The sequence below is a fragment of the Manis pentadactyla genome, chromosome 9, assembly GCF_030020395.1.
Source record: "Manis pentadactyla isolate mManPen7 chromosome 9, mManPen7.hap1, whole genome shotgun sequence".
Taxonomy (NCBI): Eukaryota; Metazoa; Chordata; class Mammalia; order Pholidota; family Manidae; genus Manis; species Manis pentadactyla.
The window spans coordinates 10,365,247-10,383,448 of record NC_080027.1 but is presented as its reverse complement, the minus strand read 5'-3'; the positions used below and the strand labels follow the sequence as shown (position 1 = coordinate 10,383,448).

The following is an 18,202-nucleotide window of genomic DNA, read 5'->3' as shown; positions in this document are numbered from 1 at the left end:
CGGCGCTTCGCGGTCTTCGTGTCCGCGTGACTGACAGCTGCGCGGCGGGCGGACCGCGCGCAGGTACCGCGCCGGCAGCCCGCGGAGCCGAGGCGGGGCGGAGCCGAACCGAGCGCGGAGGCCGAGCCAAGCCGCAGCAACAAGTGGCACGGCCCGGGGTGGGCGACCGCGGGGCGGTCTTCCCGCCGTCCCTCCGGGCTGGCCGGGACGGGGGTCTCTTCGCGGGTGCCCAGGGTCTCCGCGGCTGAGTTGGGGTCCCATTCTCGGCCGCCGCCCGGCTGCTTGCCCGCGCGGGATCGGTCCGGCAGTGTGGTTACCCGCAGCCCCGACGGCGCTTTGATCCGCTTTGGCCGCGGAGGGGCTGGAAGGGGGCGCGGGGTGCTGGGTGGCCCGCCACCTGGGGGCGTGAGGCCCCGGAGGACTCGGGAGGGGGCCGCGGTGGGCATGTCAGGGAGGGCGTCGTGGAAGACGTGCCTTTTGAACGGGACCTTGAAGAGCACAGAACTTCACTGGCGGCGAGCCTGGCAGGGAGGAGACCTTGGAGTACCTGCAGCATCTCAGGGCGATGGGTTTGGGGCCCGAGCAGGTGGTAGAGCCACAGAAGATTTAAAGGGTGGGGAGGCCGTGTCTCTGGAAATGGGATGAGGTGAGTCTGGTGACCAGAGGGCTGGAGCTGGGGGGCAGGCAGTGTGCACACAAGGCAGGGAAGACTGCGGGGGACATGAGATTTGGGCTGTGGGTGGACCTGTTGCAAAGTGGCACCTGTGGGTGAGGCCAGCGCTGCTCTGGTGCGTTTGCTGGCTGGGGCGTCTGGATCTCTGGGTCGGGTGGGTAGGGCCTGTGTTGGGTCCCAAACCTCAGCTAACTGCCCTCTCAGGGTGCATGATGGATTCTGGCCTTAGTTGAGGGTAGGGAGATGGAGTGTCCTCTGGGTCCTGGGTGGGGCTGGCTAGGGCTGCTGCCAGCCTAGAGTTTGTGCCCCTACCTTCACCTGGGCCCTGGACTGCCTCCTCAGTGTCATTTGCCACCCTGCCACATGCAGAGCCACAAGCCAAGGCCACTTCCCTTCCTCTGTCCCACCCCCTAGGCTGACTGGGTACACATCCTGTCCCAGGCCAGAGGGCCAGGATAGGGGGCGTTGAGTCACAGTGGCCTGGGGTCAGACCCACGCAGAGGCTGCCGGCTGCTGTGGAGGTGAGGGAGACGGGAAGGGGATCTGGGGTATCAGCTGCGTGGCTTCAGAGTGGGTTGGGGTGGAAGGCTTCCTGGAGGAGGGGCTCAGGCCGCCCACTCGTGCTCCCACCCCCTCCTGGAGCAGTTGTTTACTCCCTGAGAGTGGGGCAATGAGCCTCCTGCCTTGATCTCTGCCACAGCCAAGTTGACATTCCTGAAATTCTGAGTTTGGGGGCGGGGACGGCCTCCTCTTCCCAGGCTCCGCCCTCCAGCTCCCTGATTTCCCAGCAGAGGCCACGGGGAGCAGTGTGGCTGTCCCTGTGCCAGCCCGTGTGCATGCCCCCAACAAACGTGTGCCCCTTGGGGCACTCCATCCTGCCATCTGGACCCTGCTGAGGCCCCGGTGGCCATGACCCTCTGTGAGTGTTCTGGGGGGCGCGGGCTGGGATGTGGGCCAGGCTCTCCTCAGGGAGGGCACAGGCAGGAGGGAGCCATAGGGCCCAGGGCACTAGTTGGGGTGGGGTGGGGCTCTGCTTGCCTGCACGGGTGGAGAGCCCTGCTTCGCCCCTGCGTGTAGAGTGTCAGAAGAGATGTGGCCCAGGCCTCTGGGACGCTGGAAATGGGGCAGGGAGAGGGAGGGGCTGCTTTGCTGAGATGTCCTGCTCCCTGGGCACGAGGAGGGAGGGCTGTGCTCACATGTGGAAACCCGTGAGCCTCGTTTCCTGTCAGAGGAGGGTCACTTCAGGGCAGGCAGGGGAAGGGGAAATTAGCAATGGAAGTTTTAGGCACTGAGACCCTGTGGCTCTGAGCATTGTCCTGGAAAGAGGCTGGCCACAGGGGCAGTGGGCCTGGGAGTCAGCTGACCCTGCCCCAGTCTTGGGTAATAGCCTGTCTCTCCAGATCCATAAAAAATTTGGGTGGAGCCAGAAGCTGGCCAGCTGGAGGGTCCTGATCCTAGCAGTGCAGGTACGGGGGTCCCAGGCTCAGCCCTGAGCCCTGCATGCTCACCGGTGTGCAGTGGTGTGGTCTATGAACACCCATGCTCAGATGCCTCCCCAGGGTCAGACAAGGCCATCCACCTGCTGCTCCCACACTAGCCTTAGCCCTAGGGCCCCGGGGACTGTGGGTGGTGGCGGTTCCCAGTGTGCTCGAGGCTGAGCTGGCCCTACCCTATGACCCTCTGACACAGCTGGGCTGTTGGTGTTGGGGAATGTCCCCATCTGCCAGCCTGCTGCCTGGGCATACTGTGGGCACCTGTGGTGGGGTGGTCCCAGGGCCTGCAGTTGGTATCAGGGCACCCTCCAGGTCCTAATTGTGTTCCCTCTGTGCCCACATCCACGTGGCCTCCACCTGAGATAGGGGGAGGAGCAGGGGTAGGTAAAGGCCCTGATCTTGGGGTTGGCCTCAGTGGGGCCCTGGAGGCTCTGGTTTGGGTAGGGGTAGGGGACCCCCCCATCCTGTGTGTGTGGAAGGGGGTGCCAGCCTGCCTGGGCTGGGCGTTTGTGAGCCCCTCTGCCGAGGTAGGGACCTGGGTGGGCACTGAAGTAGGAGCAAGGCCTGTGTTGGTGGGGCCCTCCCAGCCCCTCAACGCTGCCTCACAGTGGCCAGGCCTGTGAGCTGGGCTGCGGAGCTTCACTCCACTCCGTTCTCCACCCTGAGATGCCCCTGCTGGGCTGTGAGCTCCCCAGCCAGCCCCTGCTGCTCCACTGCTGGGGCTCAGTGGGCCACGCCATGGGCAGCTGCCAGGGGCTCCAGGCCTCCAGGTTCATGGCTGGCAAGCTTTTCTGCATCTCAGCAGGCCCCTCTTTGAGCGGACCTTGGTCTGGCCAGGTAGGTGCCCACTGCCTCCTTGTGGCTTGACCACCCCAGTGGTTGACCCTGGGGCTAGAAGGCCCAGCTTGGGGCTGGCAGCCTGTGGGTGTGTCTGTCTGGGGGCTCTCTCAGATCTATCTGTGGGAGGGAGGGCGTTGCAGGCATGTGGGTCCCTCCACTCAGAGGCAGCCCAGAGTCGGGAATGGGCAGGGAGGCTTCCTGGAGGTGGAGGCTGGGCCTGGTGAGTATGGGGAGCCAGCCCCAACCCTGTCCAGACCTGCACCCATGCCCAACTTCAGGGTTGTGTCTGGGCTGCCCAGTGTGCATGGGTTTGTAGAGGTGCACTGTGGGGCCAGAAGGGCTGGAGGTCATTTACAGAGGGTCCAGGGGCTTCCTTGGGGGCTGGGGCTGGGAGCGTGGCTGGGCAGTGGTCTTGTCCAGGCTCGGTGTTGGCCACAGGCCTTCCTGCTATGTAGGAGCCCAGTAGGACTGGGGGATCATGAGGGGTGCTGGTAGATCTGCCCTTTAGGGCCTTCCTGGGAGGCCCACTTCCCTAGTGCCCAGGTGTGGGGGTGTGGGGCCCACAGATCCAGGCTCAGGCCTGTGTTGGTGGTGGGGAGTGATACATGCTGTTAGCTTCTGGAACGCTGTGGGCTTTGGACCCCTTAGATCCTGGGGAGGGACGCATCCCTCCACCGTGTGGTCCGTGATACTTCACTGGGCCTGAAAACCCCTCCATGGGTGGTTCATCCTTGGACACAGTGATTGCTGATGGGTGGGGATGGGGCCCCAGGGTCCTGGGCTTGGGCATATCCTCCCTCCATGTAATGGGCATTGTTCATACCTTCTGAGTTCAGAAAGGACAAGTCTCAGGTCACCTGCAGGGAGAACCTGCGACTTGACCTTGTCAGTGGCCTCCTGTCCACCCAGGTGTGGGTTGGAGTGGCCCAGCAGGCAGTGAGCTTCCCATGGTGGGGTGACACCTGCCGGAGTGGGTCTGTCTCTGAGCCTCTGCAGCCCCCTCCTTCCCTTGGGCTGCTGGGAAGACCAGTTGTCTCACCTCCCAGGCTGCGAGGAGCACCCTGGTCTGGGGCAAGGTGTGGGGGTCTCTCCCCCAAATCCCTGGCTGGTAGAGGGGGGACAGAATCCCCCCTGAGTGCCAATGGCCAATGAGTGGCCCTTGTGGTCACTGGCTGGCTCTGTGGGGAGAGCATGAGGTTGGTGGCTGAGGGCATAGTCTTCCCAGAACTGAGGAGGGCATGGGATGAAGGGCATCTTGGGGGAAGTGGACAATACTGGCTGGTCTCAGGGGTCTGGGACCTCTGGGGGGCTGGATGCCACTGTGCATCCTGTTGAGCACATGGGGCTGGCTGAGTTGGGCCAAGTGGAAGGTGGCCACAGGCCACTGGGGATCACCAATGTCTCAAGGGGTCACTGGCTACCACTTGCTCCCTGGGCAGAGCTGCAGACTACTGTCTGCAGGCGTCTGGGTGGGGGCTCTCCACTGCCTGCGTCTCCACTGGGCTCCGTCCATGGCCACTGTTGTATTTGTTTCCTGGCGCCCAGACATTGCAAAGGACCCTCAGAAGAGGACAGGGTACACAGGTCACAGGTGGCCCAGGCCAGCTGGTAGTGTAGGACAGGAACTCGGGGGCTCTCCTGTCCCAGCTCCTGGCCAGGGCCAGGGCGGCTCAGGGAGTCCCAGTGGGATGCTGCCCTGAGGCCAGAGCTGCAGTTCTCCGGAATGCCCTTGGGGAGCAGCAGAGGGCTGGTGCCAGTGGTCTTCGGCCAGCTGTCCAGACCGCGCAGACCTGTCGCCTCCTGCACCACTCTGTCACCTCAACATCACTAGTGGGCCAGCTCCCTCCATCCCTGCTCCTCTCCTCTCTGAGCTCTGCTGCCCCACTCCCAGGAAGTGGACGCAGCCAGTGGGCTGTTACGGTGATTGGGTGGGCCCCAACTTCCCTGCCTGCACTAGTAGGGGAGCAGGCTCAGCACCCCAGGCCTCTGCACTGCAGGCCTGGGGTCACATAGGGAGGGGGCATCTGGGCCGCCCACCATGGGACCCCTGAGACTGCTGCCCCCATCAGTGGGGTGGGCTGTGGGGCACAGCTGAGGGGGCATCTGTCCCCTTTTGTGATTGTGGGTGTATGTGTACCCCTAGGTTTTCTGCACAGCACAGTACACGGGGCTTTGGTGCATGTCTCTGGTGTCTGTAAGCCACCCAGGGAATCTGGGCGGCTGGGGTCTTTGGCTGCTTGTGTGTGTGTGTGGACGTGTCTGGGAGGGTGCAGGGTGTGACTTGCAGCCCCAAGTGGTGCAAAATTAAATTCGTGGCTCCTTGTTAAAAAACTATCAAGAATTTCAAGAGGGCGGAAGCGCAGGATCAAACCAGCCAGGGGTCCTGTGTGATTGCGCAGGTCGCAAGACTGGGAAGCCCGCCCCGCACAGAACCAGGGGATGGGGGTTGGGAGGGGGCTGGAGGTGAGCAGCCCCATCTGTCCACTCTGGCTGGGTCACGGAGCGGGTGCCCCTGGGAGCTGAGATCCGGGTCTGGGCTGCCAACCTTACATGGGGCCAGTCTTCCCGCCCCTAGTGACAACTCCTGCTCTCCCGCGAGCTCCGGCCCCTCCCTTTAGGTCAGAAAAACTCCCCGCTCTCCCCCCCTTGCCCTTCCGTGGCCCCTCTCAGGGGCTTGTCCATTAAACCGCAACACCGTCCTTTCTCCCAGCCCCCGCCAAGGTTGGGTACCTCAGGCTAACTAACCCCCGTCCCAACAGGCGCCTCTCAGCTGTGAGCTGCGGGAGCTTTGGGGTCCCAGCGCAGCACTTTGCCCAGCCTAGGGTGGAGGAGGCTACTGAGAGAGGGCGCACCCCAGGTCGTGTTCCGGCCACGTTCCCCCGGCGCTACCTCGCTCTGGGCCGGGGACCAAAGCCGGAGCCTCCCTAAGTCGCCGCCAGACGACGATAGGATCAGCGCTCTGGGTATGGTGTGCGGCCGGAGGTGCCCAAGTCCGCCTGGAAGGGGGCGTGCAGGCGCAGTGCGGCCGAGGGGAAGGCCGAGGGCACCGTTCTCGGGGCTAAGAGCTGCCCGGGCCCGGCCCCTCCAGCTCCCCCTGCCCTTGGTAGCCATTTCCTCCCGCTCTGGGCAGGTAGCGGAGAGTGAGGGGCGCGGGCTGGGGTGCGGGGTGCGCGCGGGGCAGCGAGGAGGGGAGGTCCTGAGGGCGTGGCCTGCACGGATTGGTGGAGCGGACTGGGGGCGGTGCCGTGCCGAGGGGAGGGTCCGCGGCCCGGGGAGGCACGGATTGGCCGGGCGGCGAGGGCGGGCGCGGACCCGCGCCGCGCGGAGGGGAGGGGTCCGCGGTCCCGGTGGGCGCGCATTGGCGGGGCCCGGTCTCTGGGCGGCGAGAAGGGGAGGGGTCGGCGGGCGCGCGGGGCAGGTGTCCGGGGTCCGCCGGGGTCAGAGCGCAGCGGCGCTGCCCGCTGCCAGCGCGGGGCCGGGCCGGGCGGGATGCGGTGTTCTGGGGCGGAGGGCGCGGGGCGCTGAGTCGGCGGTGGCCCGGCGCTATGCGCCGCTCCAGCACCGACGAGTCCACGTACCGGCGCAGCCCGTCGCCGGAGGGCAAGGAGCCGGGCTTCGCGTGCGGCGGCCCCTTCCGGCGCTACAGCAGCCTGTACCGGCGCGCGGGCGCCGGGGACGGCGGGGACAGCGGGGGCGGCGGGCCGTTCTTCGGCCTGCACTCCAGTCCCGGCCCCAAGGCGACCCAGACGCGCTATACGTCGCCCAAGGGCAACAAGTACGTGGTCTTCTACCTGGACCTCTCCTTCATCTTCCTCCTAGAGCTGAAGCGCTGCAGCATGGCGCGCGGCTGTCTCCAGGGCGTCAAGTACCTCATGTTCGCCTTCAACCTGCTCTTCTGGGTGAGTGGTCGCTCCCGCAGGGGTGGGGCTGGGGACTGCCCGGGGTCGCTGCTCCGGCTGTGGGCGAGGGCTGCACCAGCCCGTGGGGGGGGGCTTCCGGGACCGCGGGGTACTCCAGCCCCTGCGCTCTAGGAGGCTGCCGCGCCTCCTCTCCCGCTCCCGCCTCTTCCTGAGACCGCGCGTGTCCCGCACCTGCACGCCCCACGGGGAGGCCCCTGCACTGCGCCTAGCCTGTGCGGGGCTTCGAGTCCAGCGGTGTGCGGAGACGCCTGGTCCGCCCTACGTCCCGTCCCGTCCCTCCTCTTCCTCCGCGCGGCCGGCATCCTTCCTTTGCCGCCGCCTCCTTCAGAGCGCACCGACCTACCAGCCACAGAGACTCCGCTTCCAGAGGGGCTGCTGGGGGCGTAGTGGTCCCCCGGTCTCAGGAGGTGGTGTGGGAAAGGAGGGGCACAGCGAGCGCCCTGGCTGCGCAGGCACTGAGCAGGCCCGTGGGCCACCGCGAGTGTCTGGCCCCCCTACTCTTTCTCCAACATGGTGGTGGTGCGGTTGTTCCGACGGGCTAGGTTTGCTCAGACAGGAGACACTAGTGTCCAGGGTCCTAGGTGTTGGCTCCGCAGGGTAGCGCCTTTCCCCCAAGACCAGGGCGAAAGAGTTGCCACTGGCTACCAATAGCGCAGGGAGGGTGGTGGGCTGGAGCTGCGGCAGGTGTCACACCTGACCGTGATGGGGCGACGCTGGCAGGCTGGGGCCCTACTGGCTGTGCTGGAGGAGGCTTGGGGGAGAGATGATGCCAAGGTAACTCCCTGCTCCATTGCCCATTCCTGAGCCACCCTCTTTCCACAACTGGGAGTAGGGGGTGTGGCTTTGGCTCCAGCCTGGGCTCTGGACTCCAGGAGGAGGCTGTAGTTTGCATGCTCGTTTGCTTGGTGTCCAGTTGAGGCCAGATGCCCAGAAACCCGGGCCTACCTTCTGCCCCTCCCTTCCGTCCTGGGCCCTGGCTTTTCTCTCCCTAGCTTGGGAGACTAGGCGAGGGTTACTGGAAAAGGTGGCTAGCCTGGGCTGCCTGTGGGCTGTGACCCAGGAAGGCTTCTGCCCCAGGTGCCTGCCTCCAGAGAGGGCCACCCCAAGGGTGTGTTCTCTGCACGAGGCTCCTTGGAGGGATGAGGCACCGGCTGGGTGGGGTGCCCCAGAGGCCAGGAGCTGGCAGCAGAGTGGGCATGGCTGGAGTTGTGGTCCAGGAACATGAAGGGCAAATGTCATCTCTCGGAGGGGATGTTGACCAGCTGCAGGGGCACCCGTCTGGTTAGTACTGAGAGTCTGGCAGGGTCAGAGTGCCCTAGGCAGTGTGACAGGAGATGGCCGCAGGTGACAGTGTGACCAGAGCTGGCAGGTGTAGGTGCTGCCATGAAGGTGGAAGGCAGCGTAGGTGGTGGGTTGACTGGCGGGGCAGTGGATGTGGGGGATGGTCCAGTCCCAGGAGGTGGGTGGGGCCTGCTTCTTCCTTTACCTGCTTCCTCAGTGAGCTGGACACCTGCCTGCGGGCAGGAGAGGGGGCCCCTCAAGGGGCCTGTGCCCTCCCTAATGGGTCCCCAGGCAGAACTGTTTCTGTGCGAGCCCTGAGGAGCTTCCCTTCCAGCTGCAGGGTGATGCCCCGCCCTCCCTGTGGGGGTGATGGATGTCTTCTTCCAGGATAACCCCTGTGGTACCCGCTCCTGGGTGGAAAATCCCATTCCCTTTTATTACCCAGTCACACCTCCCAGGAAAGCAAACTGGGCCCCCACTGCTGGCCTTTGCCTCCCATTCCCAGCTTGGTGCTTAGCAGGGGTCTGAGACCTGGGAGTCAGAGGGCCCCTCGCCCAGCCTGCCCACAGTTCACGGAAGCATGCTGAGACCAGGGGTGGTGACAACGGAGAGGAGGCTGGGAGTGACATCCATTCCACCTTGTCCCTGTGCAGGTGTCAACTAAGCTGGTGACAGAGGCTCAGGGGGTAGGGGCCAGAGCACCCCTTCTCTGGGATGCCAGCTCCTTTGCCATCTGGAGGTGCTACCCCCTACAGGAAGGATTATCTTTTAACCCCCCTCGTTGGGAGACCAGAGGACAGAAGCTCCCAGAGTGTGGGGCTTCAGTCTCCTCCCTAACCCTAGAGGCCAGGGCTGAGGTGGGGGGAGGGGCACCCCTGGGGCTGGACCTCCAGATGCCCGCCTGTGCCAGTCCTTCTGATCCCGCTGGTAGGGCCAGGCCCGGGATGGGGTGGGGCAGCCGTGCTGTCCTGGGTGTGGTTCCCAGAGGGGTGGGTGCTGGGGGGCCCTGGGAGTGGGCAGGGCAGGAGGAGCAGGAGGTGCGGTGTAGGGGGTGGGGCGGGGAGGAGGACGGTCCTGAGGACACCTGGGAGAGGGGAGCAGCAGTGACAGTGGGGGCCCTGCCCCCTGCACCTGGGTCAGGGTGCACTGACCTCTAGCTTCCTCCTGCCCTTGTCTTGTCTTTCTTATCCCAAAGCCCTGCCTGGCACCCCTTTTCTTCAGGATTCACCTCAAAGCCACCATGCCCCAGAGGCAAAACCCTCACTAACACCTGGCCCCCCGGGGTACCTGCAGAGCCAGCTCACTGAGGTGTCCTCCCGGTGGCAGCCTGATGCCTCCAGCGATGCTGCCTCCACCCCCTGCCCGACTGTGGGGCTGTGTCCTGACCCCTGGGTGCCCCTGGCTGAGACTGCAGCCCTGGCTGGGCCTGGGCAGGCCTTGGTGTCCTACTTGGGGAAGGGGGCTCTCAGAGGTTGGGGAGGGGCTGGTTCAGGAGGTAATGGACTCTTACTTACGTGCCCTGTGGATGGGTTTCCCTGGGGGATCCTGGAAGGGCAGAGCTGAGGGCACCTTCTGCCCTGGGGTGGGTCTCCCCAGTGCTGTGCGGCCTGGCTGGGTCATCATCTGCTCTCAGGGGGGAAACAGATCTGCCTCTCATCACCAGTGCTTGGAGCCCTGCTGCCCTGAGAGGAGGGGGCTAGGAAGGGTACCTACGCGTACTCGGGCTGCAGGTGCCACAGAGATGCCTGTGGTGGGGCCCCTGGGAGTTCAGAGCTGACTACCCCAGACCCTCTTCTGTCCCTCTGCAGATGCGCCATTGCTGGGCACACAGTTGCCCTCCTCCGAGGCGTGCACAGGTGGTGGGCACCTTAGGGCCAAGGGCCCTGAGTTGGGGCTGGGTGGCTCCTGGGAGCCCCGTCCTGGTGGAGAGGACTGTGTGGGTTCTGGGAGTGGGTGGGGCCTACCTCCTGACGCCCGGTGAGGAAGTGGAGGCTGTGCAGCCCCTGAGGAGCTGCCTGGCCTGCATTCAGGCCTCCACCAGCCAAGTCCTTCCTCTTCTGGTAACAAGGGGGGGTCACACGCTCCCCCAGCCCTCCATGGTGGGGTCAGGGTGCTCAGGGATCACCCAGGGGCTGCCAGAGTGGTTCAGGGGTGGCCTGGGATGGATCAGGCCAGAGTATGGCTGAGCTCAGCAAGCTCAGCTTCCATGGTGCCCCTGTGGCCAGGTGCCACGTTCTGCCGGGGCTCACGGAGCAGGGCCAGCACACCTCTCAGACCTCAGACCCCGTAGGTCCTCTTGGCCTCAGCCTCCTGGTGGTAATGGTGGGGAGGCGGCTATATCCTGGCTCATTTCTTCCTGCAATGGGGTGGGTCAGGCGGTGTTGGGGGGTGCCCACTGCTGGGGAGCCAAGACTTGGGGTAGGCGGGTGGGTGCTTTGGCCATCCTGATCAGGGGAGGGGTCAGAATGCCGAGGGCCAGGCCTGCACGAGCTCTCGTCCCTGGGGCCAGTCACTGGCTGTCAGACAGCCCGGAACTCTAGAGCCTGGGGGTGTGTATGTGCTCTGTGGTGGCAGGGTGGGTTATCTAGTCCCTTGTCCCTGCCCCCAGGTCCCCAGGCAGCCCACCGTGCTGTGGTGGGGAACATGGTAAATGGCAACAATTTATTTCCAAATAAAGACTCGTTGCTAGAGCCAGCCCTGTGTGCCTGTTGGGGAGTTGGTGTCTCCCCTGATGGGTTGGACTTGAGGGGGCTCTGGCACTGTCCTGAGTGGCTGTGCCAGGCCTGTCCACACAGTGGCCCAGATCAGCTCCATCCCGGAGTAGCCTGCTGGGAGGAAGGGCATGGGAGAGGCAGGCTTGCCAGGCCTTTGCGTGGATAAGACCTTATGGACATAAGGCAGAGGAGGGGCTGTGGGTAGGGCGGGGGCTCTGTCTGGCAGAGAGATGTGGCCTCAGCCACCAGGTGGTGGTGCCTTTTAAGGTCAGGAGGTCCTTGGGGGGGAGGGGGCCCAGGTCCCCCTGTACCTCCCCATCGGCAGCCCTGGACCTGGGCACAGTGTTTCCTCCCTGTCTGCCCTGGGGACCAGGCCAGAGAGGTCCTGCTCTTTGGGGCCTGGCCTGGCCACGGCCCCTCCCTCCCAACTCCCAGGCAGCCGTGCAGGGGCCTTGTCTGTCCCCTGGATGGCTCTTTGCGTGTCAGCAAGGTCCTGACCCAGAGGGCGGACTCCAGGCTCCCTGGAACCTCAGGCTAGGGCTGCTCTACTCCCCCTGCCATCCCCTCCTCCTTGGACACTGGCCTCGGGGTCCTTGGTCAGTTGGGGCCACCTCCCCCAATGAGCTGGGGCCGATTCTCTTCATCTTCAAGCCTTCAGGGATCCCAGGGTGACTGAACAGGCTACACTGAGATGTGGGGGCTCCTGGCATTTCAGGAAATGAGTTCCAGTTAATGGCAGAGATTTTAGTGGACAGCCCCATGAGTGGTCACCAGGGTGACACCTAGCCAATGTGGGGGACATTTCTATCCAGAGTGCCTTCACTCAGCACCCCAACTTCCACCTTGGGGAAAGGCAGACCTCATTCCCAGCCCAGTGCACAGACTGCCATTCATGAACTTCATATAGATGGGACCTGCCCATGGCAGCTCTTGGCTGGAAGGGACGTGTCACACCCTGTACCTGGCCCCTAACCTGAAGCTGTGCTGGCTGCCAGGCGAGGTGCTTCTGGGCACAAGTTTGGCCCCTGCAGGCAGTCAGCCCTCCATCCTGTTCCAAGGACATGGCCAGCTTCCCGGCCATCTGCCACTCTGAGCCATGTGGCCAGAGGGACAGGTGCAAAGGGCTGGCTAACAGCCACCTGCGGCGGGCCTGGAGGGAGAGGGCATTCCAGACCATGTGGTCCCCACCTGCCGCCCTAGGCCAAGCTGAAAACTACACAGACGAGAAAAGACATGGCAGCCTGGCCAGGCACTGGGCTGGCGCTGGGACCAGGTGCAGGTGGAGCACAGCGTGTGTGCCCTGGTGCGTGGGAGGGAGACAGGGAGGCCACAGCTGATGGCAGGGCTGGGAAGAGGGACCCAGATGTGGGCTGGGCTCCTTTTCCAGGCTGTTACGGGGTCAGGGCTACTACTGGACCCCACCTGGGGCTCTCTCTGGCTGGAGAGGAGAGTCCAGCCAGAGGCCCAGCTGTGAACAGGTGGGGCTGGGGATGCCCCCATAGAGTTGGGGTGGGGTCCCAGCCTCCCAGCACCACCCCTGTGGCCCACCTGACCTGGGAGGGACCTGGAATGCCTGGGGGCCTCAGCACCACTTACCCTGTGTTAAATGTTCTGTGTCTGTGCCTAACGGGGCCTGATTTCTCCTGTACTTGAAGGCTGTAATTTTCCTGCCAAAATGTTTTAAAAGCTGCATATGCAGAAACATGTCAAAATTACAGGTAATTTTATTAACTATGCATTCCATAAGTGAGTGGGCTTCTGGGGACCAGCCTGTGCATGACCCTGGGGGAGCCTGTCAGACAGGCACCTGTGTGGGAAGCATGTGTGTAGGGGGGATACACCGTGTGATAAGGAGTGTGTCAGTGTGTGACAGTACAGTCTGGGTGACAGCCAGTGTCTCTTCTGCCATCTTAGGGTGTTAAGGAAATCAATTTCCACCAGGGTGGGGGGTGGTGTCCCCTCCAGGTCCTCTAGAAGCCTGGACGGGCCACACCCCCAGCAGCCGCTCTGCCCAGCGGTGTCCTCCCTGTGGCCTTCCATGAGTCCCCACGGACAAGGGAACTTAGATTTTCCCACTGACAGGAGCCATCCACTGTCCTTGGAGGTAGAGCCAGACAGCCTGCCTGTTGGAGTTTTAAATGACAGTTCTCCCCTTTGCTCAGGGTCAGAGGTAGTCCTCCCATTGTGGCCCCTGCCTGTTCTATGGAAATCTGCTCAGCCCAAAGATCTGTGCCTCCCAGAGTGGAGGCTGCTTGGTTCAGCTGGGGAGCTGGGCACTGGGCACAAGGCCTGGGGTGGCTGGCCTGCAGGGTGTGCAGATGGTCACTGCCCTCTCCTGCTGGTGGTCCCAGCTGGGCGGCTGTGGCATCCTGGGTGTTGGCGTCTGGCTGGCGACCACACAGGGCAGCTTCGCCACCCTGTCCTCCTCCTTCCCGTCCCTGTCGGCTGCCAACCTGCTCATCGTCACCGGCACTTTTGTCATGGCCATCGGCTTCGTGGGCTGCATCGGGGCCGTCAAGGAGAACAAGTGTCTCCTGCTCACCGTGAGTGGGGGGGGCACACCGGGGTCGGGGCACCATCTCTGGGGCTGAGAGCGAGGTCTTCCTCCCCGCCCGTGCGGGCTCTTCTCTGGGCAGCCCCCAGGGGGCCTTGGTTGGGGTTTTCTAGGTCAGGCTGGGGCTGTGAGGGTGGGTGCCAGAGCTTACCAGGACACAAACACGTGCCTACCCCGTGCAGGTGTGCACACATGTGCCGGGCAGGGCCCCTCCAGCCCGTACTGGGCCTCTTTTCTCCAAGGCCACCCCTTCCTGAGCCCCACCCCAGCTCCTGTCCTGAGACTCTTGCTCCCCCACCGTCCAGCCCCAGGACCCTTTGTGAGGAGGCTCAGAGCCCCTGCCTGGGCCTTGGAGATGGACTTATATGCAGGATCTTTGCTGTTCTCAGAGGTGTTAACCACAATTAAGGGGAAGGATTCAGCAGACACCTCGGGCTGCTCAAGTCCTGACTCACCCGCTTCAAATGGGTCCTGAGGAGCCCCTGCCAGGGTGGGGCCTTGGAGGGTGTCCCCCCATCTGCCTAGCATGCTCCAAGTGTACCCATCAGGGCCTGGGACTCAGACCCCTTTGTGCAGTGGGTGGGCTGCGGCTGGGCCTCCGCTGCCCGGCCAGGGTTCTTGGACCCCTTGAGAGGAGTGTGTGGGCCTTTCCCACAGGGTGACATGGAGTTTGGAGCCTGGTGCCTCCTGGGGGCAACATGGGACCCGAGTGCTAGGCCCAGACTGAGGGGAGACTGCATGGGGACCCCAGGAGAGGACAGACCTGCTTCTCTGGCCCCATCCAGGGGGCCCCCTGGGGTAGGGTGGGGGCTTCACGGACAGTGCCCTGCTCGCCGGCTCCTGTTCTGTCTGCCCTCCTTCCTGGGGCAGTTACTTGGCGGTAAAGGCACAAAAAGGGTGCCCAGGGCTGGAGTCAGGGCTGTGCCTCTGGGGGCACTTGAGAGGCACTGCCAACCAGCAGGCAAGGTTGGTACAGAGTGGGGGTTCCCTGGCACATGGCGGTACCCCCACTTTGGTCTTGCCTGAGCAGCCGTCAGCCACCTGAGTGTGCGTTGGAGTCCGGGGGTCACTGCAGTCTGCCTGCCCACCCCAAGGACGCAGACACGGAGCACATGTGCCAGCTGGTGTGAGCCTTGTGCTCTCTAGGCCCAGCCAGACCTGTGGGCGGGGGGGCTCCCAGCAGCACAGGCCTGCTCTGAGGCTAGCACCCCGCCCCCCAGTTCTTCGTGGTGCTGCTGGTGGTGTTCGTGCTGGAGGTTGCTGTTGCCGTCCTTTTCTTCGCCTACACTGACAAGGTGAGGAGTCCCGGCTTGTGGGGCTGGCTGGGCATGGGTGGGTGGCAGCAGACCCAGGCCTGGAGGGCACCCATGGTGGAGGGCGGGTGGGCAGTGTGCATGCTCAGGGTGCCCGGGTGGATTCAAGCCAGGCTCTGGCCCCTGCTGTCCCCAATCACTTGTCATGTAGATTCTTTGGGCTACGTATGGTCTGGGCTGTTTTTGCTCATTTGCTCCAGCTTTGGACATGGGGAGTTGTCAGTTCGCTCCGTGTCCCTTTGGCATTCTCCCCTCAACGCACATTTTTTCTGAGCACTTCCTTTCCTGGCACCAGGAGACGCTCCAGGCCCATCTTGGGCACCTCCTGCCACAGCCTGGAATCAGCTATTTCTCCAAGGACCCGTTTCCTTTATGGGGAGCGGTCTTAGGAACCACAGCTGGGGTGCTCCTTGCCACTGCGGTGTTGTGGCCGCCAGGTGCTCTCAGGTGGCAGAGCATGAGACGTGTGGGTCCTGACCTGCATGTATACAGCTGTTATTTCTGTCCCTGTCCGTGTCTGTGCGTTCATCTGATGTGCATCCTCACGGAGGTGTCTGATCACAATCTAGTACCCCAGTGCTCAGCACCCTGGGAAGCCCAGGGAGACGATGGGGCAGAGGCCTGGGCGCTAGGGGGGTTTCTGGGAGGAGGTGTGACTCCAGGGAGGAGGCCAGTGGGCAGAGTGGCATGAGGTCCAGATGAGGGAATCAGCGTCGTCCACTTCAGGGGTGGCCCTGCTGAGCCCATTCACCTGCAGATTGACAGGTATGCCCAGCGAGACCTGAGGAAGGGCCTGCATCTGTATGGCACTCCGGGCAACGTGGGCCTCACCAATGCCTGGAGCATCATCCAGACGGACGTGAGTCCCAGTGGGCGTGGGGACTGGTGGGGGTGGGGGTGGGGGCAAGGCCATCTCAGTCCTGCGTGCCTTTCCTGCAGTTCCGCTGCTGTGGGGTCTCCAACTACACCGACTGGTTCGAGGTCTACAACGCCACACGTGTGCCTGACTCCTGCTGCCTGGAGTTCAGTGAGAGTTGCGGGTTACACACGCCTGGCACCTGGTGGAAGGCGGTGAGCCTGTGCCCCCCACACACACCCTGGCCCTGGGACCTTGGGGCCAGCTGCATGGCCCCAGGTGACATCTGCTCTTCCTCCAGCCCTGTTATGAGACAGTGAAGATGTGGCTCCAGGAAAACCTGCTGGCTGTGGGCATCTTTGGGCTGTGCACGGCGCTGGTGCAGGTACATGGGGCAGGGCTGTGCAGGGGCCTCCTGGCCCACTCCAGCAGCCCAGGAAGCAGGGGCCCTGCACCTGAGCTGGAGTGGCTGGGTAGAGGTGGGGTTCCTGGGGGACGGTCAGGGACGACCTCCACAGGGAGGTGACCTGACATGTGAGGACTCCTGGGCAGACCTCCGAGTTGAGGGCCCGTGTGCACATGGCTGGCCCTCTTCCTGCAGCTATAGGCCTGGCGGCAGTGGTGGGTGGTCACAGGACTGCCTGCTGTAGACTGCCCTAGCCCCATTGAAGTCCTGTGTCAGTGCCCAGGGAGCACCAGGCCAAGTGGGGTCAGCAGCTGGGAGTCAGGGTAGCCTGTCTGGGGGGTGCAGAGGCAGACGGGGGAGCAGCCAGATCAGACAGACACTCAGAGGTGGCCATTAGTTGGATGACTGGGGACATATGTGGCCTAAGGCCTGGACTGGAGCCACTACAGAGCCCAGGGTGGCCAAACTGAGGGAAAGTCAGGTCTGGGGGCCAAACCTTAGGCACCCCCACACTGTGGTGGGCATGCTTTTCCTAAAGCAGAGGGCTGTGGTTGTGATGGATAGAAATCGCCAGGCACGGGGGCATCCCTAGAGAAGTGGGTGCGAGACCATAGGGGAAGTTGTGGGGTGCGGCCCACCAGCCCAGGCTGGTCAGGGTCAGGACACCTGCCTTGGGCTCATGGCTCCCTGGAGAGGCCCCCAGCACCATTATGTCCCTGCAGATCTTGGGCCTGACCTTCGCTATGACCATGTACTGCCAGGTGGTGAAGGCCGACACGTACTGCGCATAGGCTGCCCCACCTGCCACCCCTGCTTTGCCGCCAAAGGATGTCACCACTGGGGAGATGACCGCCCACCCCACTCCTGCTGCACGACTCCAGGCAGGGGGGCAGGAGCGGTGGGTGGCAGAGCCCCCAGGGCCCCCTGGCCTGTGAGCACCATGCTGGGGAGGTGGCTGAGTGCTGGCCATGGACCCGGTGGGAGGGCTTCTGGTGCCCTTCACTTCCATGCAGTATTTCCCTCCTGCCCCTGCCCAGGGTAGGAGGCTGGAGTTGGGGGTGAGGGGCTGACCACTGGTCCTGGTGCTCAAGGTGGGGCACAGCCTCATCTGTACCCCACAGTGGGGTCAGAGCAGACTCCAGCTGCATCTCAATAAAGCCTGTGGTAGCAGCCTCCACCCATGCCTGTTGCTACCTCAAGCCCTGCGGGGGTGCCTGCCCTCCACTGATAGAGGCCCAGGCGGTCCACTCAGGCCGGGCAGCTGTGGCCCGCAAGCCTGCAGGGAGAGCCACAGACCTACGAGGTTAGTTCCAGGAAACCACACAGGCTCTGGGGTCCACCGGTCCTGGGCCTCCCTCCTCCCCACGTGTCTCCGCCCCTCCCCTGACAGTGGGGTGGGGTGGCTGCTTTGCCTGGCCCTTCCCAGGGGTGTCTGTAGTCCTCTTTTGATTCTGGGAACTTTGCCCCCGAAGGTGACTCTGTGTGGGCTCTGTAGACAAAGCCTCCTGGCCCGGAATTAAAGAGATGGTTAAACTGAAGGTGGGCATGAGGACAGAGCTGCTGGGTGGGGAGGACAGGGGCTGGGGGTCCAGGCTGGGGCAGGCCTCCTACGAGCCTCACAAACTATGGGGCATCTGACCCCCAACACTGCAGTGCCCCCTCACTGACTCCACAGTCCCACCATCACCCCCCTTGTCGTTCTCAGGCGGCCAACCCCCCTGGTGATGGCTGGCCAGGCACTCACCACCCGATACCTGGGGCAGCTGGCCCCTGGCCCGCTCTGACACCACCAGCCTCACTCTAAGGAAGCCACGAGAAACCCAGGGAATCTGCTGCCAAACCCAGACAGGGCTGGCAGGTCTAGGCCATGGTCACCACATGGGGACCACCTCGCTGCTCCCATGCCAGTGGCACAACCATGAAGTGAGCAGGGCCAGCCTCACGCCCAGCAAAGCGCCCCCCCGTCCCCCGCAGTACCAGCCTCCCGCCTGATGGGATGACTGGCAGACGGTTCCTGCTCAGCCTCTGACAGGGCCCCTCGGGCTCCAGGCACCATCTGCAGCCAGCCCTGACTCAGTTTCCCCAGGCCCTCGAGTTGCCCTGGCAGCTCCTGTTCCACTGGGGTCCCACAGGGCCCCCGACCTCACATGCT

General features: G+C 64.0%; 1 protein-coding gene across 7 annotated transcripts; it reads left to right on the top strand.

The window, feature by feature from the left end:
• The first annotated feature begins 1 nt into the window (after position 1).
• On the top strand, positions 2 to 17,227 carry TSPAN4 (tetraspanin 4). 7 transcript variants are annotated; one of them, XM_036875753.2, is made up of 9 exons: positions 1,465 to 1,592; positions 5,766 to 5,969; positions 6,826 to 6,905; positions 13,273 to 13,464; positions 14,696 to 14,770; positions 15,546 to 15,647; positions 15,728 to 15,859; positions 15,946 to 16,029; positions 16,773 to 17,227. In XM_036875753.2, exons 3-9 carry the CDS (start codon positions 6,843 to 6,845, stop codon positions 16,839 to 16,841), a joined length of 717 nt encoding a protein of 238 aa, XP_036731648.2. In that variant the 5' UTR covers positions 1,465 to 1,592; positions 5,766 to 5,969; positions 6,826 to 6,842; the 3' UTR covers positions 16,842 to 17,227. The 7 variants fall into 7 exon arrangements, with proteins under 7 accessions (XP_057362735.1, XP_057362739.1, XP_057362738.1 ...); XM_057506752.1 differs by lacking the exons at positions 1,465 to 1,592; positions 5,766 to 5,969 and adding an exon at positions 2 to 63; XM_057506756.1 differs by lacking the exons at positions 1,465 to 1,592; positions 5,766 to 5,969 and adding an exon at positions 128 to 158.
• The last annotated feature ends 975 nt before the right edge of the window (positions 17,228 to 18,202 follow it).

Excerpts from the sequence above, each read along its gene's own strand:
- TSPAN4 (XM_036875756.2), top strand. The coding sequence starts at position 6,552 with ATGCGCCGCTCCAGCACCGACGAGTCCACGTACCGGCGCAGCCCGTCG. Across the intron at positions 15,648-15,727 it reads GGAGCATCATCCAGACGGAC|TTCCGCTGCTGTGGGGTCTC; the intron begins GTGAGTCCCAGT and ends CCTTTCCTGCAG. Across the intron at positions 15,860-15,945 it reads CTGGCACCTGGTGGAAGGCG|CCCTGTTATGAGACAGTGAA; the intron begins GTGAGCCTGTGC and ends CTCTTCCTCCAG.